Genomic DNA, 24,315 nt, shown 5'->3' with positions numbered 1-24,315 from the left:
TCGTTCTGGAGGTCCGTTCTTAACCTGAAACTGTTCTTAACCTGAAGCACCACTTTAGCTAATGGAGCCTCCCACTGCTGCCGTGCCGCCGGAGCACGATTTCTGCTCTCATCCTGAAGCAAAGTTCTTAACCTGAGGTAATATTTCTGGGTTAATAAGAGTCTGTAACCTGAAGCGTATGTATTCTGAAGCGTCTGTAACCCGAAGTACCACTGTACTGGGGTCTCCAAATTATGGCTGGGCTTGGTAGCCAACTTTTAGTTTCCGCTTGCCAGCTATGCAGTCTAATCATAATAACAATGCATAATAATACAACAGTACATCAATTTATCAACACAGCTGTTGCCTATGTTGTCTGTCATGTACCACATGGGGTGTTGTTATTTTTTAATTCACCTGAAATCCACAGTGCTTGTTTTTGACAATGCCTTCCCCCCCTTTCAAAATGTTGAAGACTATCCCTCTGCACCGCACTGCATCCCACCCAAAATATACATATGTTTTATATAAATTCAAATATTAAACATTTACATTGTTGTTTTCAGATCCAACCACAACGTGTGGGGAAGGCATGGTTCAGTATGATGTTTAATTTTCTGGCTGATTAATGAAGGGGAAATAAAGGCTTAGAAGCTACGTAACTAGGCTTCTACTGGTGGGAGCATTCCCAGTTCCACAAACAAGATGGAAGTGGGAAAGTGGGGAGGAAGTGGGGGAGACAACTTTCACTGACTCCTCCTTCCTCCTGCAGCCGTCTTGTATCTCATATATCTTCTCCTGAGCAGTTATGAACCACATATTTTCACACATTCAGGCACCCAGACCTTTCAGTAGTCATATGGAGTTTTTATTGATGATTTGCTTTGTGTATATTGCTTTGTACACTAAATTTCATTCTGTTTCAATCATGCTTATGTGTAAAAGTTGAAAGATTTCAGCATTAGCATGTGTCTAAACAACCAGGTTGTTAGGCAATCATCTTTATTTCCTCTCGCATTGTTTTTCTTTGCTTTGAGGCAAAGAGTCTCAAGAAATCTGAAAGTGATTCACTGCCTAATAGCCACATTGTTTTCTCTTCCAATTACATGTGTTTACATTTCATCATAACAGGAATCAAATATCTTCCTATCCCCTGTATACAATAGGAGTTAAATATCTTCTTATTTCCTGTAACTTGCAAGATAGCAGATAAGATCTAAAACACTTGATATGATTCTGGTTGATCAGATTCAGCTTTAAATAAGTATTAGATATTTTGTTCATTCGCAAATTCCTCTTGTGTAACCTGGTATATTGTGGAATTATGAACTTTCTTTTTTATGGTTTATGATTTTATTCACTCCTCACCACTGAATACCTCTTCACTTTTTTTGTACAGTATTTTTAAAATGCTTAATTCTAATGTTGCTTCCACATAATCTCTACTGCTTTGTCTAGTTTTTATTTTGTATTGCCCCTTGCTGTCTCTTACTTCCCCTTATTTCAGGTAACAGTCTGCCTGTATGCATAAACATCAGTAAAGAATTACTAGGAATTATAGCAGCGTACATTTGGATGGCTGGTTCTTCATTGCGAGGAGGCTTTCCAGTCTATTATTTTAGATGTCAAATTTACAGGGACAATATTTTCTCCTGGAGTAGGACACCTAGCATAGGGAAATTATGTTTTTTTGGGGGGCAGGAAGGGCCATCTCCTAAACTTACTTTTGGAAGAGGATCATGCTCTTCCCACCTTTGTCCTGAGCAGATAGACTCTGGCATTGTTCCTTACTTGTGGCAGTTTAGTATTTTGAAAGAAGGAGCTAAGTTAAGAACTCTAGCCTAAAGAACAGAGTAGAGAGACTCCCCCTTTGGTCACACTATCCTGGCATACACTTCACTTGGAGATGGGAAAGAGCTGGTTCACTTGGAGATTGGAAAGAGAGAGAGAGAGAGTTTCCCTTAGGTCTCAGTTTTTCCACGTATAGTTACCGTATTTTTCGCTCTATTGGACGCACCGGACCACAGGACGCACCTAGTTTTTAGAGGCGGAAATCAAGGAAAAAAATATTATCCCCCCCCCAGCCCCAAAGAGCAACGGACAGGCTGCATGCAGCCTGTCCACTTCTCCCAGAGCTTCTCGGGGCTGCGGGGGAAGCCCGGGTTACCCCCCCCAGCCCCAAAGAGCAAAGAAGCCAAGACAGCGCACGGGATCCATGGCCGCGCAACCTCTCCAGCCAGGAGCTAAACCTCTCCAGTGCAGCTAAAGAAGACAAGGCAGCAAGCGCGATCCATCCCGCTCACTGCCTTGGCTTCTTCTTTAGCCTTGCACAGCATCTTTAGTCTTGCGCAATGGGATGGATTGCGCCCGCTGTCCACCGGGGCTGGACTAGATGACTCCTGGGGTTCCCTTCCAACCCTGCAATTCTATGACCTCGGAAGGTGTTTGGGGTCTCCACCACTGGAGGCTTTTAAGCAGCGGTTGGGGGACCATCTGCCTGGCGTTCTTTAGCTGTGATTCCTACATTGTGAGGGGGCTGGGCTAGATGACCCTTGGGTGGCCCTCCCAACTCTATACAGTCCTACAGTTCTGCGGCAGGAGATCCACAGCCACTTCACACAATGCCCACTCCCAATTTGTACCCCCCTACCTGCCACACTTCCCCCACCCCACTTAAGCTGAGGGAATTCCTGCCCAGAGAAACTCCCAGCAATCAAGGAGGAGGAATCCGCTGCAGCTGTGAGCAGCGGTGGATCCATGGTCCCCTTCCTTCTCTCCTCCGTAGTTGCTTTGAAGCAGGAAAGTGGGAGAGGAGCTGCTTACACGAGTGTAAGCTGCTCCCCTCCCACTTTGCTGCTTCAAAGCAATCACGGAGGAGGGAATCCGCTGAAGCCTCCAGCAGGGGAGGATCCATGGTCCCCTTCCTTCCCTCCTCCGTGGTTGCTTTGAAGGAGGAAAGTGGGAGAGGAGCTGCTTACACGAGTGTAAGCTGCTCCCCTCCCACTTTGCTGCTTCAAAGCAATCACGGAGGAGGGAATCCGCTGAAGCCTCCAGCAGGGGAGGATCCATGGTCCCCTTCCTTCCCTCCTCCGTGGTTGCTTTGAAGGAGGAAAGTGGGAGAGGAGCTGCTTACACGAGTGTAAGCTGCTCCCCTCCCACTTTGCTGCTTCAAAGCAATCACGGAGGAGGGAATCCGCTGAAGCCTCCAGCAGGGGAGGATCCATGGTCCCCTTCCTTCCCTCCTCCGTGGTTGCCTTGAAGGAGGAAAGTGGGAGAGGAGCTGCTTACACGAGTGTAAGCTGCTCCCCGCCCACTTTGCTGCTTCAAAGGGAGCCCGGGAGGAGGGAATCTGCTGCAGCCTCGAGCAGCGAAGAGGATCCATGGGTCCCCTCTTTCCTTCCTCCGTGGTTGTTTTGAAGCAGGAAAGTGGGAGAGGAGCTGCTTACACGAGTGTAAACTGCCCCCCTCCCACTTTCCTGCTTCAAAGCAATTACGGAGGAGGAATCCGAAAGTGGGAGAGGAGCTGCTTACACGAGTGTAAGCTGCTCCCCTCCCACTTTGCTGCTTCAAAGGGAGCCCGGGAGGAGGGAATCTGCTGCAGCCTCGAGCAGCGAAGAGGATCCATGGGTCCCCTCTTTCCCTCCTCCGTGGTTGCTTTGAAGAAGGAAAGTGGGAGAGGAGCTGCTTACACGAGTGTAAGCTGCTCCCCTCCCACATTGCCGCTTCAAAGCAATCACGGAGGAGGGAATCCGCTGAAGCCTCCAGCAGCGAAGAGGATCCATGGTCCCCTTCCTTCCCTCCTCCGTGGTTGCTTTGAAGCAGGAAAGTGGGAGAAGAGCTGCTTACACGAGTGTAAGCTGCTCCCCTCCCACATTGCCGCTTCAAAGGGAGCCCGGGAGGAGGGAATCTGCTGCAGCTTCCCCCACCTCCCGCAGAAGCCGTGCGCTCTTTAAAGGGGCTGTGCGACTTCTCCTGGCTTTTCTGGGAGGTGGGGGAATTCCCCCACCTCGGAGAAAAGCCCGCAGGAGCCGCGCAGCCTTTAAAGAGGGTGCCGCTCTTGGGGGCTTTTCCCCCAGGAGGGAGAAGGGACTGCTGCAGCCAGTCACTCCCTTCTCCCTCCTAGAGAAAAGCCCGCAGGAGCGCACGAAGCTTGTGTGCGGCTCTTGAGGGCTTTTCCCGCCTGCCTCCCCCCTGCATTCGCTCCATAGGACGCACACACATTTTCCCTTGCTTTTTAGGAGGGAAAAAGTGCGTCCTATGGTGCGAAAAATACGGTAAGTGCTGGCAGTCATTCTTCATGGCATAGGCTTCCACTTCACAAGCACCGGTGGACACATGAACTTGTGGAATGACAAGTCTTACATGTCCAACCTGGTGCTCTCCAGATGTTTTCAACTACAACACCCATGAGCCCCAGGCTGCATAAATTGGCCATGCTAGCTGGAACTGATGGGAGAGGATCTAGGGAGCACCAGTGGGGAGAAAAATGGACTATAGACTTCTTCAATAGGCTTTCCAAATGGCAGATTCCACAGATTTTGTCATTAGAATCATGGTTGCCTAAACAACCATGTGGTTCAATTCACCACAGAGGACACAGCAAGTACCAAATGTATGACACAGGAAGGTAGGGCACACAGTCATTTTCTCTCTGGGGATTGTCAGAGTCCATGGGGAGTTTCAGTCCCATAATGGTCAGAAGAGTCTTCACTACCTTTCCTCTTCCATGGTTGGTGTATTGCTCTACACAGTTGCATTAACTTTCAGTCCCTGAGGGTTTTGTGGCATGCTTGGTTGGGGAGCTGGCACCTCAGCAGCTTTGTGAAAAAGGACTTCTTTACGTGAGATGTGCAGGCAGCCCCGGTGTTAAGGACATACCTTTACCAAAACACTATAAGATGAACATTTTAACCTCTTCCGAGAGTGTTTTCAGGAGGCCTGCCTTACAAGGGTAGATCTGATGTGGACACTTTATTAAGTTGGCCACACCATTGCTAATGGCCTACCGTATTTTTCGCACCATAGGACGCACTTTTTCCCTCCTAAAAAGCAAGGGAAAATGTGTGTGCGTCCTATGGAGCGAATGCAGGGGGGAGGCAGGCGGGGAAAGCCCTCAAGAGCCTCACACAAGCTTCGTGCGCTCTTGCGGGCTTTTCTCCAGGAGGGAGAAGGGACTGACTGGCCGCATCAGTCCCTTCTCCCTCCTGGGGGAAAAGCCCCCAAGAGTGGCGCCCTCTTTAAAGGCTGTGCGGCTCCTGCAGGCTTTTCTACGAGGTGGGGGAATCCCCCCACCTCCCAGAAAAGCCAGGAGAAGCCGCGCAGCCCCTTTAAAGAGCGCACGGCTTCTGCGGGAGGTGGGGGAAGCTGCAGCATATTCCCTCCTCCCGGGCTCCCTTTGAAGCGGCAATGTGGGAGGGGAGCAGCTTACACTCGTGTAAGCAGCTCCTCTCCCACTTTCCTGCTTCAAAGCAACTACGGAGGAGAGAAGGAAGGGGACCATGGATCCTCCGCTGCTCACGGCTGCAGCGGATTCCCTCCTCCGTGATTGCTTTGAAGCAGGAAAGTGGGAGGGGAGCAGCTTACACTCGTGTAAGCAGCTCCTCTCCCACTTTCCTGATTCAAAGCAACTACGGAGGAAGGAAGGGGACCATGCATCCTCTGCTGGCGAATGCAGCAGATTCCCTCCTCCCGGGCTCCCTTTGAAGCAGCAAAGTGGGAGGGGAGCAGCTTACACTTGTGTAAGCAGCTCCTCTCCTACTTTCCTGCTTCAAAGCAATCACGGAGGAGGGAAGGAAAGGGACCATGGGTCCTCCACTGCTTGCGGCTGCAGCGGTTTCCCTCCTCCTGGGCTCCCTTTGAAGCAGCAAAGTGGGAGGGGAGCAGCTTACACTCATGTAAGCAGCTCCTCTCCCACTTTCCTGCTTCAAAGTGGAGGGAATCCACTGCAGTTGCGAGCAGAGGATCCATGGCTCCGCTTCCTTCCCTCGAAGCAGGGTGCAGGGGGAAAGACGGCAGGAAATAGATGCCGGGCAGGAAGACACAACCACACTTTGACCACTGAAAGTCCACCCCAGCCTCCCCAGATTTCCACTGAGACGGCCAGGCTAATCTTGATGGCCATAAGTCAGGCTCAGCATTATTAACTGGACTTAGATAAGCCATGGTTCCCCTTCCTACCCTCCTCTGAGGCTCAATTTAAAGCAGCAAAGCGGACAGGAGCCGCCCGCTTTGCTGCTTTGAATAGTTTAGTGCAACATTTGATTCAGAATATTTTTTCCCGTATTTTCCTCTAAAAACTAGGTGCGCCCTATGGTCAGGTGCGCCCTATGGAGCGAAAAATACAATATATGCAGAGTTTATGTAATGAAGTTTCATCTTTTTCCATTAAGATTACAATTCATTTTATCTCTGTCATCTAGGTTAAAATATCTTTCCATTTGAATTTCTAACAGGCACACATTTCCTTCCATATTAACGTCTCCATTCTTGGTGATTGATTGTAGAGCTCTTAGTCCAGATTTTCCCTCTACGTCTTTGTGAAATCTTTGTAAAGCCTGGGGCAGGGTGTTCTCTGTAGTAGCACCAGAACTTTGGAATCTGCTTTCTTGGAAAGCATCCCACCCTGCCTCAGTATCAGAGTTCAGACAGGGAGTAAATATTTTAATTTTCTTGTCCTATTAAAATAGCTTACACTCTGTTGCCTTTGGTTTTTATTGTTTTTATATATGAGCTATTTTTTCATTTACAGTACATTGCCTTGAGTCCTTTTCTGGTAGAACATTTTTTTTAAAAGTAATTTTACTTGAAATCAGCTAGGAGATGTGTTTTAATTTCTAGCCAGTGGGTTTATTGTTTTCATTATCAATGCTTTTAAAATGATTATTTGGGCCCTTTCAGTTTTCTCTCGTGTGCCATTATGAACTGCTAACGGTTTCTTAAACAAGAAAAGTTTATTCTTTTTCGAGTGTGTCAAGTTATTTCCCCCCCTTGCCAAATACTGTCCAATTGGCAAAGTGGGATATCCTCTTGATCTTATCATATGGCCAAATCTACTGGATACAGGATGTCTGAAAGCTGCTGTTTATCAAAAGCAGGATAGTAATCTCCACTGGCTGCACAGCAAATCCTATAATTGAAAAGAAAAATGTGCTTGACTTTTTGTCCAAACAAATACAGTCCTTAAAGATGTGTTAAGAACAATTTGAAAGAATATATTTTAAGAATGCACTGCGTATGTGATGTTCGTGTTTCAGAATATATAATGCAAGTGCTTTACCCAAGTATGAGCCATAAAAATCTCCAGTTTACATAATTGTGTCAACAATAATTTCAGCTACATACTATAAAAAAGCACTGAGTTGATGGATGCTAAGTTTCACTTTAACAGTGGCTGGAAATATTCATTCTTTCCACGTTCTTCTGCCGCACAACCCTTTGTTAACATAATGTGATTTGTGTGTCCTGTTTAAATTCCTGAATCCTGACCCAGCTTTGATTTTAACCACTTGCCTGGTTGTCATGGGAGGCATCTGACCTTTACCAGTTGAGACTGGTATGCCAGTTACAAATTTATCTAGAGAGATCAAACCCTGCCCCAGCAATCCATTGGCTGGTCGCATTCAGGAAAGACTACTGTAATGTACTCTACATTGGGCTGCCTTTGAAGACTGTCCAGAAACTTTCAGCTGGTGCAGAATGCTAGTTGATAGTGAGTGTGTAGTGCATAGGACACCAAATCTATACCAGTGGCATTGCTTGCCTGTACATTTCTGAGCAAGCTCAGAGGTTTTGCTTGTATATCTGCCTATGAGGTCAGTTCGGCTGCTGGGCATGAGAGATGGGACCTTCTCTGTAGTGCCCTCCAGATTGAGGAACTCCACAAGGATGTGTATGGCCTCTACTGCCGATGTTTATGAGTGTCTTAAAAACCTACCTCTATCAAACCTCTTAAAGGCTATACTCTTAGAACTGGTTATTTTACTACAGATGGTTCTGCTTCTTAGGTGCTAATTTGTACTGATGCTTGTAAACTGCTCAGACTTTTAAAGGTTTGCGAACACCAGTGCTGTCGTTACGTTCCATTTTATTTATGTATTGTTTTATGATGTTGTGAATAGTTCTGGGTGCACAGTGCCCCGGAGAGCAACATCCCGATGATTAATAAATAAATAAATTGCAGTGGGATGGCAGCAGTGCATCTTTTGGACAGGAGGCAAGTTCAGCTCATTTTGCAATGGCCACTTGCTGTTCTAAGTTGCTCAAATTGTAATGCCTGGACCCATAGATCTATGAAACAGATGGTGTAGAGATTGCTTTTGGAATAAGAAGTGGTAGAAATGAGAAGAGAGCCTGTGTCATGTAGTAGTTCAAGCGTCAGAGTAGGACCGGTGCGGGGGGCGGGGCGGGGGGACGATCAGGTTTCAAATCCCCACTCGGCCGTGAAGCTCACTGGATGACCCTGGGCCAGTCACTGCCTCTCAGCCTAACCTACCATTAATTAATTAATGGCTTGTGTACATTCAGTATGTAAATGAATCATTTACATATTGAGAGAGCCAGCGTGGTGTAGTGGTTAAGAGCGGTAGTCTCGTAATCTGGGGAACCGGGTTTGAGTCTCCGCTCCTCCACATGCAGCTGCTGGGTGACCTTGGGCCAGTCACACTTTTCTGAAGTCTCTCAGCCCCACTCACCTCACAGAGTGTTTGTTGTGGGGGAGGAAGGGAAAGGAGAATGTTAGCCGCTTTGAGACTCCTTAAAAGGAGTGAAAGGCGGGATATCAAATCCAAACTCTTCTTCTTCTTCTTCTTCTTCATGTGTATTTGCATTTTGGATAAATTCAGATAGCGAACAGCCTTTTCACCAAGGGGGCCAAGATTAAAAAATGGTACTACCATACACCTGCTGCTAAAATGCTGCCTGGAGGTCCAGGAGGGAGGACCATGAGTGCTGTTGCTGCCAGAAGTTTTTTTAAAAATAATAATAATGCAACAGCGTTGAAGGGTTCAGGTTGTCTGTGTTGGGGACCCATCAGCAGCACTATGCAAAAGGCCCCCTGACATCTAGTCCCCGTACAGTAGTGCTATCTAAAAGGAAGAAATAGCACATATTTGCCTCATGGCATGATATATAGAATACTGCAGTGGCAAAACAAAAGTGCAGGGGCATCACAAACCTACTTTCAGATAAGGGACAAAGGAAAACTCTGATCTGAAACTTCTGCTGCCTTGTGGGATATCCTCAGGAGAAAAAAAAGGTTAAGGAATAAATCCTGCACAAATCTGGAGTGGAGTTCCTTGGATGGTGCTTTGTATGCCTCCTTCCAGCAGCTACTGCAGCCAAGCTAGTGCCAAACGTACTGCTCTGCTTTCCTTTGGAGCACATCAGTGAAGCCGAAAGTGGGGTCTTGTCATCTGTCCACACTGTCCAGGCTTGTGCTCCAGGGAGGTCACTTCAGTGTTGCTAATGCAGCGGCTTGACTTCACCTCCAGAGGTGCACTCCATTGTCTCTCGAGAGAAACAAATGCCAACCATATGATGCCAGTATTATTCAGTTCTCTGTAAAGTGGTACCTCGAGTTAAGTACTTATTTCGTACCGGAGGTCCGTTCTTAACCTGAAACTGTTCTTAACCTGAAGCACCACTTTAGCTAATGGGGCCTCCTGTTGCCGCCGCGCCGCCGGAGCACGATTTCTATTCTTATCCTGAAGCAAAGTTCTTAACCCGAGGTAATATTTCTGGGTTAGCGGAGTCTGTAACCTGAAGCATATGTAACCCGAGGTACCACTGCATTAGTAAATCTACCAATTCTTTACAGTCTCAATTTTTATAGCTTTATGATAAGATTAGGTATAAAGGTAAAGGAAAAGGAACCTTGTACGGTTAAGTCCAGTCCAAGATTAAGTATAGAGTGGTATATTATTCTGGAGCAACCCTCTATAATGACTCTCCCATCTGGAAATGAAAATTTGAAATTGTTTTTGAAATTTGAAATTTTGAATGAAAGGCTGTTCATTCTGTTTGAAATTGTTTGACATTGATACACATTTAACTTGTTTTGTTGTATGTGATTTGATGGGCTTGCTTTTCCAACCTTTGTATTTTCCATAGAGAATCTGCACATCAACTCAATTCCTAACAGAGTTTTAACCACTTTATTTAGAACCAGATGGTCAAAGAGCTGGAGGCCCGTGTCCACCAGTTGACTGTGGAAGCAGAATCCAGTAATTTGCAGCATCAGAAGTTATCTCAAGAAAAGACCAGTCTTGAGCAAGCCTACCAGGCTGTGTGCACAGAACTCGAAGAAGTCAAGGCAAGGTACTTAATGAACATTTCCACTTTGGATAATAGGTGTTACAAGTGCCACCTGTAATAAAACATTAGTATTTAGTAATAACTGACTGGTAAATGAAAACGAAAAGTTGCATTTTGAGTTTCTTAAATATCTGGGTATGTTTTACTTGCCTATTTACTTGGATCACATTACTGTGGAATAATTTCCTCACCTTCTGATGTGGTTCCACGGCAGTTAATGGGATAAATCAACGGTGATACTAATTAATAGCAGAGGTACAACTTCTAAGGGGGTAGTGATGTTGATATGTTGTAGCAAAGACAACAAACAATCTTGTGGCACCAAGGCACATCAGTGGTTGAGGAATTCACAGTTCTATGGAGAAATACAATGAACCTATAAAGAACCCAGGAAAGTCAGCAAAATAGTGTAGCGTAAGCATTCTTGAACTTCTTGTTCTCCTTGATCCGGATAGTAACTTTATGAGAAAAGTGAATGTATAAGCAAACTTTCATCTGCCATTACCTCAGATAATGTACTTGATCTTTATCTGTTATTGGTTGCTTCTCACAGTATTTCCCAATGGTGGGTATGGAGTCCCTGGTTGAAAATGGAGCTCTATATAAAGCTATGGGGATTGGTATATGAATTGGTATAGGGATTGTTTTCTCGTTGGTTGTATTTTTGTAAAAGCAGTTCATTGTTTGAAGTGATTTCATTTTCATGCTTCATAAGAAAATGAAGATTAATATTGTTCTGTTCATGCTGTAAGATGTGTAAGAGAAGAGAATGTTGTATTATTTCAGACACCTCTGCTTAGATTTCCTTGCAATATTTCTAGATGCAACTCACTTCAGAAAGAAAAGGGGCGTATTGTACAAGACTTTGAGCAGAACATTCAGACTCTACAAAGCAAATATGATGATGACATAGATTTGTTGAAACAGGAACATGCTCTTTCTGCAGTGAAAGTAAGTTCACACTCAAGAATAGGATAGACTTATATACAGATAGGCTTATATATAAACAATATATTAAAGCAAGTTTTCAGTGTTAATTTTTGAGGTTTTATGCTTGCATACACATGTATAGGTATGACTGGGTTTAATTTAATCAACCGATTCTTCTCAGCTCCCTTAATATACTTATATGCATGTATGTTGACAGGGTTGAAATCTAATGTTTCAACGTTAGTTTCTTTCTCTGAAGTGTGTGCACAATTTTTTATCAGGTGCCAATGACTATTCTGACAACACTGTTTAATCTATCAGTAACTATAGTAGTATTTGCATATTAAGGACAAATGAAATATGGAGAGACTGAGTTTAAAAGTTTTCTGTATCTTTTCCAAGTAGATCATCTTCTCCTCCCCCTGTCTTTTAAGTTGAACTTTGAAAAAAGTTTACTTCTGTCGGAGCTAATACAAGACCAACATTCCCTTGTCTATTAAATCCCTACAGGCATCTGATGTGATTGAAGAATTAGAACAGTGTGTGTCGCAATTAAAACAACAGTTACTGGAATCAGAACATCAAAGGCAGCAACAGCTGAGGGTGAGCCCTGCATTTTTCACTCAGGAAAAATGATGAGCCTTTTTTTTCCTTTTTTTTTTACTACTTTCTGTGATTTGTATGAATAGAATGCTCAAGTGAGAGAGTTTCTGGAGTTCTTGGAAATGTGAGCCAATCACTCAACATCCGTAATAATGGAATATGTTCTTATTTCTGGCTAAACCCTTTAAAGAAACTTGGGGGCTATTTGTCTTATTTCCTTGCTTATTGAACTGATATGAAAAGCGTATATATCAGTGGATTAAAGAAATGCATACAGTGAAGTTGAAAGTAATCCCTGTGTCTGTCTTACATAGTGATAGCTACATTTGTATAAATTAGTACATTAGCATAAACATGTCGCATGGCTCCTACATTTCAAATATTTGCTGCCTTTTCCTTGCTGTCCAAATTATGCCTGGCTCTTATTCTTTCTCATTCCTAACCAGTAAATTCACTGCATCTCCTTTTCAGCTTTCCACTGCCCAACATCCTTTCCTTCTTTATCCATTAGCTGCCTTTACTACGGGTTGTGTAACCCTTTAGGGAGAGGAGGCCACATTATGCAGCTGACTGTTTGTGGTACAGTGGTGCCTCGCAAGACGAAATTAATTCGTTCCGCAAGTCTCTTCGTCTTGCGGTTTTTTCGTCTTGCGATGCACGGTTTCCCATAGGAATGCATTGAAAATCAATTAATGCGTTCCTAGGGAAACCGCCTTCAGACCAGGTCCGGGGACAGTCTGTCCCCGGACCTCTTCTGAAGGCTGGGGGGGGGACAAGGGCTTTTCTTCCCACCCCCAGCATTTTAAAAAACCCTGGGACAGCGGAGGACTTCTCCGCTGTCCGGGGCGATCTTAAAATGCTGGCGGGCGGCATTTTAAAATCGCCCCGGACAGCGGAGGACTTCTCCGCTGTCCAGGGCGATTTAAAAGCCCCTGGGAAGGCAGGCAGGGGGGACAAAGACTTTCGCCCCCTGCCCGCCTTCAGAAGGTGTTCCAGCCCCCCGCCCCACTTCGGAACAGCTTTCCAAAGTGGGGCGGCGGGGGCAGGTGTCCCCGCCCCCCCGCCCCACTTCGGAACAGCTTTCCGAAGTGGGGCGGCTGGGGCAGGTGTCCCCGCCCCCCCTCCCCACTTCGGAACAGCTTTCCGAAGTGGGGCGGCTGGGGCGGGTGTCCCCGCCCCCCCTCCCCACTTCGGAACAGCTTTCCGAAGTGGGGCGGCTGGGGCAGGTGTCCCCGCCCCCCGCACCACTTCGGAACAGCTTCCCGAAGTGGGGCGGCTGGGGCAGGTGTCCCCGCCCCCCCCTCCCCACTTCGGAACAGCTTTCCGAAGTGGGGCGGCTGGGGCAGGTGTCCCCGCCCCCCCGCCCCACTTCGGATCAGCTTTCCAAAGTGGGGCGGCTGGGGCAGGTGTCCCTGCCCCCCCTCCCCACTTCGGAACAGCTTTCCGAAGTGGGGCGGCTGGGGCAGGTGTCCCCGCCCCCCCCTTCGGAACAGCGTTTTAAAATGCTGGAGGTCGGGAGCGAAGCGCTGCCGACCCCCAGCATTTTAAAACCTTCCCGGGACACGGGGAGATTTTAAAATGCTGGGGTTCGGCAGCGCTTCGCTCCCGACCCCCAGCATTTTAAAACCTTCCCGGGACACGGGGAGATTTTAAAATGCTGGGGGTCGGCAGCGCTTCGCTCCCGACCCCCAGCATTTTAAAACCTCCCCGGGACACGGGGAGATTTTAAAATGCTGGGGGTCGGCAGCGCTTCGCTCCCGACCCCCAGCATTTTAAAATCTTCCCGGGACAGGGGGAGATTTTAAAATGCTGGGGGTCGGCAGCTAACGCTTCGCTCCCGACCCCCAGCATTTTAAAATCTCCCCGGGACAGAGACTTCTCTGCTGTCCCTTGGAGATTTTAAAATGCTGGGGGTCGGCAGCGAACGCTTCGCTCCCGCCCGCCAGCATTTTAAGATCGCCCGGGGCAGGCGGGGGGGGGGGGAAGGCAGGCGGGGGGAGCAAAGACTTTTGCCCCCCGCCGGCCTTCAGAAGAGGTCCTCTTCTGAAGGCCGGCTGTGGGCGAAAGTCTTTGCTCCCGACCGCCAGCATTTCCCTATGGGCTTTCGTCTTGCGATGCAAGCCCATAGGGAAATTCGTCTTGCGAAGCGCCTCCAAAACAGAAAACCCTTTCGTCTTGCGGGTTTTCCGTCTTGCGAGGCATTCGTCTTGCGGGGTACCACTGTATTTTGCTCATGTATTCAAACCTCTCTCCCCACTTTGGGGTGGGGGGCATATGGAAACTGGTTCTGCATGTTTGCACACCTCTAATGGGACGCGGGTGGCACTGTGGGTTAAACCACAGAGCCTAGGACTCGCCGATCAGAAGGTCGGCGGTTCGAATCCCCGCTACGGGGTGAGCTCCTGTTGCTCGGTCCCTGCTCCTGCCAACCTAGCAGTTCGAAAGAACATCAAAAAGTGCAAGTAGATAAATAGGTACCGCTCTGGCGGGAAGTTAAACAGCGTTTCCGTGTGCTGCTCTGGTTCGCCAGAAGCGGCTTAGTCATGCTGGCCACATGACCTGGAAGCTGTACGCCAGCTCCCTTGGCCAATAAAGCGAGATGAGCGCCGCAACCCCAGAGTCGGTCACGACTGGACCTAATGGTCAGGGGTCCCTTTACCTTTACCTTAATGGGAGACTGGAACTGGTGGCATCTTGAGCTCAGATTCCCACACCTTTTCTAAAGACCAGTTTTTCACCTGTTTTAAAATTGATTAGCTAAGTCAACTCCCCGCCGTCTGATCAAACTTGCTGTTACATGTGCATTGAATATGGTTATCAGATAGTTCCAAAAGTTTTATCATGTAATCGTCAGTTCCTTGACCTCTATTTTTCAGGATCAAGAACAGACATATATGCAGGAGAAACTTCATTTAGAGAGAGATCTTGAAAAGAAGGTAATGAATTGAAGTATCAGTTTTATTGTATGGAATATCCGCTGTAGCCATTAAAAGATTTATTTATAAACCATAAAATGCAAATGTTGGCCAGAAAAGGAACACAGAACTGGTGAAATGTAAAAGCTTATCTGCCAAGGAGCTTTTTTGAACAATAAACCTGTTGATGTTTGTCAGAGAGCTATACTGTCTTGGCTAAGTTATATTCACTAGCGTATTTTAGTCCATAAAGTGGGGGGAACCCTCTTAGGTTAAAGATTTGAATAGTGCCCTGTCTGAAAATGCTTAAGATCTTTCAGTAATTATTTTTCGTTATAATGACATCCAGATTTAAAAGGTTGAATTGGAAGATCTACTAACTAAAAAACAAATCACAGATTATATTTGCCTGTTCTCCAGATTAATCAGTGAGGCAGAGACTGGAGGACGCAGGCTCATTCCACCCCAATACAGTAGCTCCTTGTGCCAGATTGAGAAAAGTAATATTAAACTGTTTTCTTCCACTTTCAATCTCCACAACCCCCTATTTGCTGACAAGCCCGTCCTTGAAATTTTCATGGCAGTCCATCAACCCCAATCACCCAGAATTCTTAGCAAAATACAGAAATATTTCACTTGAGCTCTATTTTTTTCTATCGGAGTATGCACTTTTGTAGGGAACAATGGAGAACATAATCATGTATAAAGAATCCTGCAAATATCTCTCTTGATTTTCACACACTTGTTGGAACTCTTAACAGGTTCCTGAGAGTACAAAAGAGTTAGGTTTGATCTTTGCTGTGTGTACCTTCCCTTGCAGCGGTGTAGGAAAACGTAAATCAAGGCTGGCCAACTTTGCTTTTCCAGAATGTGCATGATAGTGTGATTGCTTCAGATATATGTTGTTGGGTGCCTGTTGGCCATCACTCAGTTGATGTCTTGATTTAGAAGAGATGCCCATTAATGCAGCTGCCCACTGCATATACTATAGTGTAGAGACCTGGTGTTTGAGCTGTGGATAGTTCTACATGGTTTGTCTGTGCTAGGCTAAAAGCATATGTGTGTCAGTAGCCCACATACCACCTCTTACCACATACCACATATATTATTGAAGCCAGGGCAAGGAGCAGCTACCATAGAACCGATGATCATCAGATCTGGCAGTTAATAATGTATTGGAAAAGGGAAAATGTGGTTGCATTGATATATAATAATAATAATAATAATAATAATAATAATAATAATAATAATAATAATATGTCTATCCCGCCCATCAGGCTGGGTTTTCCCAGCTACCCTGGGCGGCTTACAACATATATAAAAACATAACAAAACATCAAACATTAAAAAACAAAATATCCTATTCAAGCAACAAACAAACCAATAAAGCAATAGAAATCAATACTAACAGCAGCAACAATAACAATAATAACGGTTTACAGTTATACCCAGGTTAAAATAACCGCCAACCCCAGCTAAACATTTAACCAACACCTGCCCGACAAAAACAAAACAGAGGAACCAAAGTTAGAACCATTTAAAACATTTTACACGGGTGGCACTGTGGGTTAAACCACAGAGCCTAGGACTTAATGATCAGAAGGTTGGTGGTTTGAATCCCCGCAATGGGGTGAGCTCCCGTTGCTCGGTCCCTGCTCCTGCCAACCTAGCAGTTTGAAAGCACGTAAACGGCGTTTCCGTGCGCTGCTCTGGTTCGCCAGAAGCGGCTTAGTCATGCTGGCCACATGACCCGGAAGCTGTACGCCAGCTCCCTCGGCCAATAAAGCGAGATGAGCGCCGCAACCCCAGAGTCGGTCATGACTGGACCTAATGGTCAGGGGTCCCTTTACCCTTACTTAAAACATTTTAAAATGTTTTAGCCAGTTGCCTCAAGCCAAGAGGTTACTTGCTTTACATCAGAGGTAGCTATCTCATGGCCCCATGTGGCATCCTCAAGTGATTTTTGTGGCCCCTGAAAACCCCTGAGAATCCAATCACATTGAGGCTGTGTTGTCACATGGTAGAGCATAGGTGTCTGCTCCCGGGGGTGGGGAGAGTTGTGTTCAGTGATTAAAAAATTGCACTGAGATTGCTTTCTGAACCCATAGCTTTGACACCACCATCTTCAGCATTTTGTGTGCATTTTCTGGTGTATGTATACATGCATGAGAGTGTGGGGTGGCTTCTGTTTTTGCCACGTGCACTTTTTTTGTCCACTGGCAGACATTCTTTGAAGGGTTCTTCGGAGGATAATATATGACCCCAGGGCTGAAATTATTAGCCATCTGTGGTTTACCTACAAGGCATAAACAGAGCCATTAAATGCAACTACATTAGTAGGGGCTAATTCAACAGACGTATTCTAGTGTTATTATTTTATTTATCGCACCATATTAAGCTTGAAAACTCCACTAGACAAATGAGGAGAACTATCTCTGCAACAGACATGAGGTTGACAGTTCCACATAGGTATCAGAACCATATCAAAGGAAGAAACAACCTTAACACCTATTCTGCCTTGGGCAAAAGCACTGGGAACATATGTCTAGCAAGTTTAAAGTTTTGACTCTGTTGGACCGATAAAGAAAAGCAGACCTCAAAGTAAAAGACCCACTACAGAGCAGAATTGCTAGCAACCAAACATTACAGTCATAGGTATATTAGCTGATCTTCATGGCTTTCCATAACTTTTGACTTATTTAACTGAGGACGACGTAGTGAGAAATATCTAGAGTATGTAAAATCTGTGATCACATTGGTCAAGAATGGCGAGATGGCAGCGTTCAATCTTCTTTGCAGTACAAGGTGGCAAAAGGGACAAAGCTCTCCCTGGCAAGTTCCACTAACAAGAAGTACATTTTTAAAGAAACATTTAAAACTCTCAGTTATGCTGTTTTATTTCTTAACACTACTGTATTTTACATGACTATCTGGCTCATGCTCACTTAGCTTTGTCCCAAGTTCACTTGCATCACTGGTTGGGGTTACTTGCAACTCTAGTGGACAAAGGCAGGAGTAGGCTTTTGCAGGAAATAGACTGGCCCTTTCCAGTCCTGGGAGGAGTGCAGGGAGCATTCACGCGACACACACATTGCAGCTAACACGCTAATAATAATAATAATAAATTTTATTTATACCCTGGCCAGAGCCGGGCTCAGGGCGGCTAACACCAGTAAAATTACAATAAAATCATAATGGGGGGGGGGGGACAATTTAAAATACAGGTTAAAATACAATTTAAAATGCAGCCTCATTTTAGAAGTAGCCCATAGATCAAAACCGTAAGGGGAGGGAAACATAAGGGTCAGACTGAGTCCAAACCAAAGGCCAGGTGGAACAGCTCTGTCTTGCAGGCCCTGCAGAAAGATGTCAAGTCCCGCAGGGCCCTAGTCTCTTGTGACAGAGCATTCCACCAAGTCGGGCCCAGTATTGAAAAGGCTCTGGCCCTAGTTGAGACCAATCTAACCACCTTGCGACTTGGGACCTCCAAAGTGTTGTCATTTGTAGACTTTAAGGTCATCCGCGGGGCATACCAGATATGTTGTAACACACAGTTTGGAAAGCTCCGCCTTAAATAAGCCCTTAATATTGGGCTGGAAAACAAACTGGGACAATTGCAGATACAGTGGTACATCGGAAGTCGAATGGAATCCATTCCAGAAGTCCGTTTGATTTCCAAAATGTTCGGAAACCAAGGTGCGGCTTCCAATTGGCTGCAGTAAGCTTCTGCAGCCAATTGGAAGCCACGGAAGCTGTGTCAGATGTTCAGGTTCCAAAGAATGTTTGCAAACTGGAATACTCACTTCTGGGTTTGTGGCGTTCGGGAGCCAAAACATTTGACTCGCAAGGCGTTTGGGAACTTAGGTACGACTGTATTTCAAAACAGGTGATACAGTGGTACCTCGGGTTACAGATGCTTCAGGTTACAAACGCTTCAGGTTACAGACTCCACTAACCCAGAAATAGTACCTTGGGTTAAGAACTTTGCTTCAGGATGAGAACAGAAGTCGTGCAGCGGCAGTGGGAGGCCACATTAGCTAAACTGGTGCTTCAGGTTAAGAACAGTTTCAGGTTAAGAACGGACCTCCGGAACGAATTAAGTTCTTAACCCGAGGTACCACTGTATGTGAGAATAGTGGTCTGTGCTGGTTAATGGGCAGGCTGCTGTATTCTGCATTAGCTGAAGTTTCAGAACCATCTTCAAATGCAGCCTCACATAGAGTCTGTTGTGGAAGACCTCAGAGAATGAATGGCAGTGACCATATGTCACGGTTATCAGGGTGTGTGATGGCTGGAATGTAACTCTTTCTTTTTTAAATGTTAGATGCATGGGTTGCAGAATGACTTTGAGAAGGAGAGAAAGGATTCTCATAGGAGAATACGAAAAATGGAAGACATGCTGAGGTGAGTAAAATGGCTCCAGAATGTTCCTGAGGAAGATTATGTTTTGTTTTTTAAATATTAATATTTTTATTGAAAGAATCTCGGCTATAAGGAAATAAATTGATACAAAGGAAAAAAGGGGAGACGTGAGGGGGTGGGGAGAACAAAGATGTGTATAAGAAAGAGAAATCTATATATATACACAAAAAAAATGCAATGTAATATACTCCCATACATTCCTATACATTATATAAATTCATATAGTGTTATTATCCTAATACATATGTAGGTTTTGTTGATACTGGAGTCATACTTGTATCTAAATATACATGATGGAGAGAGATGGCTCTTAGCCATCAAATAGAATCAGGAGTGGTGAAGTTCCACTTAACTCTGCTATTTGGATACTTTCACTATATCCTCATTTCTCAGTGTAAAAAGAAAAGGGCTGTCTTCATTGTAGGCAAGGAGCTCTTCTCAAGAAAAGGCATCAAACTCTTAAGAAGAGTGCTGTTCTTTCTTTCTACTGTCTAACCAAAAAGCGTCACCCAGTATGTGATTAAAAACAGTTAGGTCCGGAGATTAAAATTGCTGCCTGTGTTAATTGTGCATATCTAGTTGTGGGTTTTTTATGGCATTTGAAAAGTTCCTGTTCATGCAGAGTTTAATGTCGCCTTTTGCTTATAGCTTTTATAAGCAATAATATAACAAAGCAAAGACAATATGGTGATACAAATAAATATTGTATTTTGTTTTTTCAGTGTGAAATATAGATCTGTACAGAGCAGTGCTCTGTAAATATTCTTTGAGTTTCAAAAGTATAAAAACTATCTGAGCTTGTAGCAATATTTTTACCCTCTCTGTTGCTGCTTCAAGGCTGTCACCCAAGTGCTCCCCCACTTTCCTCCTGAAAGTCAGGGTTTGCATGGATGAAATGATGGTCCACCTTATCCTATATAAAAAAATTCCTTCCAGTAGCACCTTAAAAGGTAAAGGGACCCCTGACAGTCAGGTCCAGTTGCGGATGACTGGGGTTGTGGCGCTCATCTCACTTTATTGGCCGAGGGAGCCGGCATACAGCTTCTGGGTCACGTGGCCAGCATGACTAAGCCGCTACTGGCGAACCAGAGCAGCGCACGGAAACGCTGTTTAACTTTCCGCCAAAGCGGTACCTATTTATCTACTTGCACTTTGACGTGCTTTCAAACTGCTAGGTTGGCAGGAGCAGGGACCGAGCAACAGGAGCTCACCCCGTCGCGGGGATTCGAATCGCCGACCTTCTGATCGGCAAATCCTAGGCTCTGTGGTTTAACCCACAGCACCACCCGCGTCCCTAGTAGTACCTTAGAGACCAACTAAGTTTGTAATGTGCTACTGGAAGGATTTTTTTTATTTTGTTTCGACTACGGCAGACCAACACGGCTACCTACCTGTAACTTATTCTGTATGACAACATTACAAAACCATTTAAGAGCCAAGTCAAAGCTGCCTGTCCTGACTCTGAATAAGTGAGTGCATTTTCCCATTTCCAACCCCCAACTGCTAAAGCTGTGTGCTTTTTTCAGCAGATGAAAGCTTTGGCAAAAACCACAAACTCTTCTTTTTAGTTCAACCCTAATAAATATTCCAGCACACTGAGATGAGAGAGCATTTACACTGAGAGCATTTAGTGTTGATGGCTGCAGTATTAATTTAAATCCCAAAGATGATGCTCATACTCACATTAAAATATTATCTTATGGTGTTCTGACGGTTCTTTTTAGGTAATAGCAGCATATAAAGGAATAAAGGTTGTATTGTGTGTTTTCAGGGAATAGATGTATGGCCTGATTCTGCACACCTGATAATCATGCAGAACCCAGAAGCATATATTCTGCATGGGAAGGAAAGGGTGTAAAACAGCTATATGTTGAAAGGGGTGGTGTGTGTGTGTGTAGTGTTTTGTGTTTATTTCATGTGTGTGCTTATACTATGCCTTTATAAGTTCTCAACTTGGCAGATGTTTAGACTATGTACAGATAATTTTTCAGAGATTTGAGGCAATATTATAGGGGTCTTATTGCTTCTGGGCAATGTGCTTCTGCGTGTGAGCAGCTGTTTTGTTTCACCATCATCTCATGTGAGACTGACTTGTCGTGTTTCAAGCTCTGTGACAGAAAAACAGAAACATAGCCAGCACACTTGAGATAGAAATGTGTCCCTTTTAGCATGATTCTGAGTGCCTGCAGTATGGTGCCTGTGACTGATAATATACTGCTTCCACTCCATACACAAAACAGTTTTGAAACTGGTTTTTGACAGTTTTTGAAACTGTTATTTTTAATTGCACTTCCTGGTTTTCCTAAGTGAAAGGATGCTTAAATATCTTAAATGATTTATGCAGCCTCTTAAAATGGAAAAAAAGTGTGAAATTTATTTCAGGAGTGAAATTTACTAGATCAGAAACTGACTCTGATCTGGTCTATTCAGTTCCACATTTCTTTTGAATTCTGGGACTAGAAAAAGGGCAGCTGCAAGATTCTTTTCTTCCCTCTGTTACGTTCCTTCTGTTACTATCTTACAAATGCTTGCTAGATTAGGGCCACCGTAGCAGTGAAGATGTAGTCACTCCCATTAATCCAGAGAAATGGATATGGGTTATACCAAAAGCTGCACAACAACTATTAAACAGTTTATCATCCCTCTGTGTTGCTTGAAAATCTAGACAATTGCTGCATGGTAACACTGATCGTAACCATGTGGTTAGAGACTATAGATGACTGGTGCGGAACCTACCTGGGCCAAGTGTAGTTGGACAGGCCTCCCAATTTGGTTTTCTAGGCCATTTTGGTCACGCCCAACCACCTTCCCTACATCTCACAAAGTTCACTGCCTGCAAACTCGCGCAGTGTTTCCCAGGTGCCCAACCAATTGATTGCAAGCTTTGCAAGCCCTGCACTTTGTGAACTTTGCAATTCCATAGATTTCAGATTGTAATACATAAAAACACGATATGTAAGAAATAAAAGAAGCAATAAGATCACAATTAAAAATCAATATGATTAAACAACCATACATAAGTGTATTCTTTTCACATCCAAACTAGAGTCAAAGAAGTCATGCAGTTTGAGTTTTACTAGTTGCTGGCTTAAGAGAGGTGAACAATATTTTAGGGCAGTTTAACAAATATCCTGTCCTTTTCTTCATGGGAAACTCATTCAGATTTTTTAAGAGGGACACAAATATGTTATTTCTTAGATAACAAACAGTAGGACTAGGCGATATTAGCTTTTCAACATAATGGTTTATCTCCAACCAAACACCGCAGTTTGAAAAAACAATCTGCCCATGAGGCTCCTGGTGAAGCTGCTCCAGCTCTCACCTTGGAAGCTGAGGTGGTTTCACCCAGGCACTTGTGGTCTAGGGCAACACAACTTGTTTGTCCAGCACAGCTGGGTGAAGGGAAGGTTCCCATTCCCCAGCTGAAACAGTCCCGCCATGAGCAGGTAGAGCACTAGTGTTCCTTTAACTGCTTGCTGTGAGGAGCGCCAACTGCGTTCCCCTCAGCTGAACAGTTTCATGAAGCCCCCCCCCTCCCACCGGCACGCAGGAGCCAGTGTTGGGCTGGGGACTCCTTTGGTAGAGGTAAGAGCAGCTGCACACTTGTCCTCAGTCGAGCAGTTTAAAGATGCAGAGGGAGGAACAAGCTGTATCGGTGCCTCTCCAATACAGCTTGTTTCTTCCTCTGCGTCGTATGAGGGCAGAGTGCAATGTTGGTTTCACTCAGCGGTATATCGCTGGTGAAACCGCCACTGCTGCTGAGTCCCTCTGCTAACAGCACTGCTGGAGAAAGGAATATACACAATTCTGCATAATCTACATGTTTTTGCAAAGCAATTTTGACCAGTAAATGCATTTTTATGTCCATTTTGCCCTAGTATACACATTCACATACAGAATACTTGGTTGGGAAGCAGCACTGCAAGTTTCGTAGAAATGTGAATTTTGAAGGATGGCTTCAGTTTATGTATTTTTTCTGAATGTGGAAATTAGGCAGGTTCATCTTTAAAGGTGAATCAAATTGAATTTTGTCCCCATCCCTACTTGGGAGTAAACCCCACTGAATTCACTTGGACTTACTTTTGAGTAGGGTTGCGCTGTTTGTTGGTATATATGTTGTAGAGCAGGGATATCCAGCAGATTGATCGTGATCTACTGGTAGATTCCCTCGAGGTTTTGGTAGATCACGGTTGATCTCTGGCTCCCTTAGCGTCACTAAAACTGACTCCTGCCCCGCCCCCTCGCTCTGCCCTCTATTATTGTATGATCTCTGGAAGGGAAGACGGAGCTTTCTCTGTGCTGCTGTTTTGAACCATAGTGAACTATTTGTGAGTGATTTTACTCCTTTGTCCCTTGCCTTTAACCCCCCCCCAAAATGGAACTACCCCCAAAAAAGTTTTTTTTAACCCCACCCTAAGCTTCTCTCCTCCCTAAAAAAAAGCCCAACAACTAGATCACATACCTTACTCTAAACTGTAAACACAGTACACTGTTAATGGCTTGTTTTCTCCAAAGCAAAACCATAAGGGCAGCAATTACCTTATGAGTCCCATCAGCGCAAGCTCTGTGTGAAGGCATTAACTTACACAGTGGGACTTGCACAATGGGGCATTCTCCCGCTCATCCCCTCACAATCTAAAAGGCAATGCAAACTGAAAAGGGATGGAGGCGGGGAAGAGAACTTAGGCATAGAGTTCTTGTAACGATCATTTGGAATGAAAAGATCTCTAGGAGAGGAAGAGCTAAAAGTTACTATCTTTCAGCAACACTGATGTAGAGCCCCTGCAGATCCCACTTTCTCTCCCCCTGTTCTCTGATTAAATGGCTGTTGCTAGATGACAATTCAGGGAGGAGCCTGATAGAGTTGGGCTTTGAGTAGAGCAAAGGAGATGGAGCAATTTTGCAGTCCCGTTTCTCTCTTATAACCAGGCCTTTGGATGATTAACATTCTATCGTCTTTAAAATGGGTTTTTTTTGGGGGGTATTGGTTTTCATTTTGTTATATTTGTGCTCTCCTTTTGTATTATGTTGTCAGCTGCCCCGTAATCTTTGGACAAAGGCATACAAGTCAAATGAATGAATGACCAGAGTTTGATTCAGTTGAGTGGTGTTCAAGTAAACAAATGCAGGTTTGAACAGGAAGAGTTATTAAGTT

General features: G+C 44.9%; 1 protein-coding gene across 5 annotated transcripts in view; it reads left to right on the top strand.

Moving 5' to 3' along the window:
* Positions 1 to 24,315, top strand: part of CEP112 (centrosomal protein 112) — a 220,573-nt gene that overhangs the window by 52,994 nt on the left and 143,264 nt on the right. For all 5 annotated transcript variants that reach the window (XR_014004693.1, XM_081181284.1, XM_081181283.1 and 2 more), the window contains 5 exons: positions 10,139 to 10,293; positions 11,112 to 11,241; positions 11,731 to 11,823; positions 14,700 to 14,759; positions 19,063 to 19,142. Coding sequence is in view for 4 of the 5 variants with exons in the window: in XM_081181284.1 (XP_081037410.1) it covers positions 10,139 to 10,293; positions 11,112 to 11,241; positions 11,731 to 11,823; positions 14,700 to 14,759; positions 19,063 to 19,142 (518 nt within the window). In the remaining variant the exon portion in view is untranslated. The remainder of the gene's footprint in view (positions 1 to 10,138; positions 10,294 to 11,111; positions 11,242 to 11,730; positions 11,824 to 14,699; positions 14,760 to 19,062; positions 19,143 to 24,315) is intronic.

This window comes from Podarcis bocagei, assembly GCF_964188305.1.
Source record: "Podarcis bocagei genome assembly, chromosome: 2".
Lineage (NCBI taxonomy): Eukaryota > Metazoa > Chordata > Lepidosauria > Squamata > Lacertidae > Podarcis > Podarcis bocagei.
Note: the sequence above shows the minus strand (reverse complement) of the source record. Positions and strands in the feature narration are given on the sequence as shown.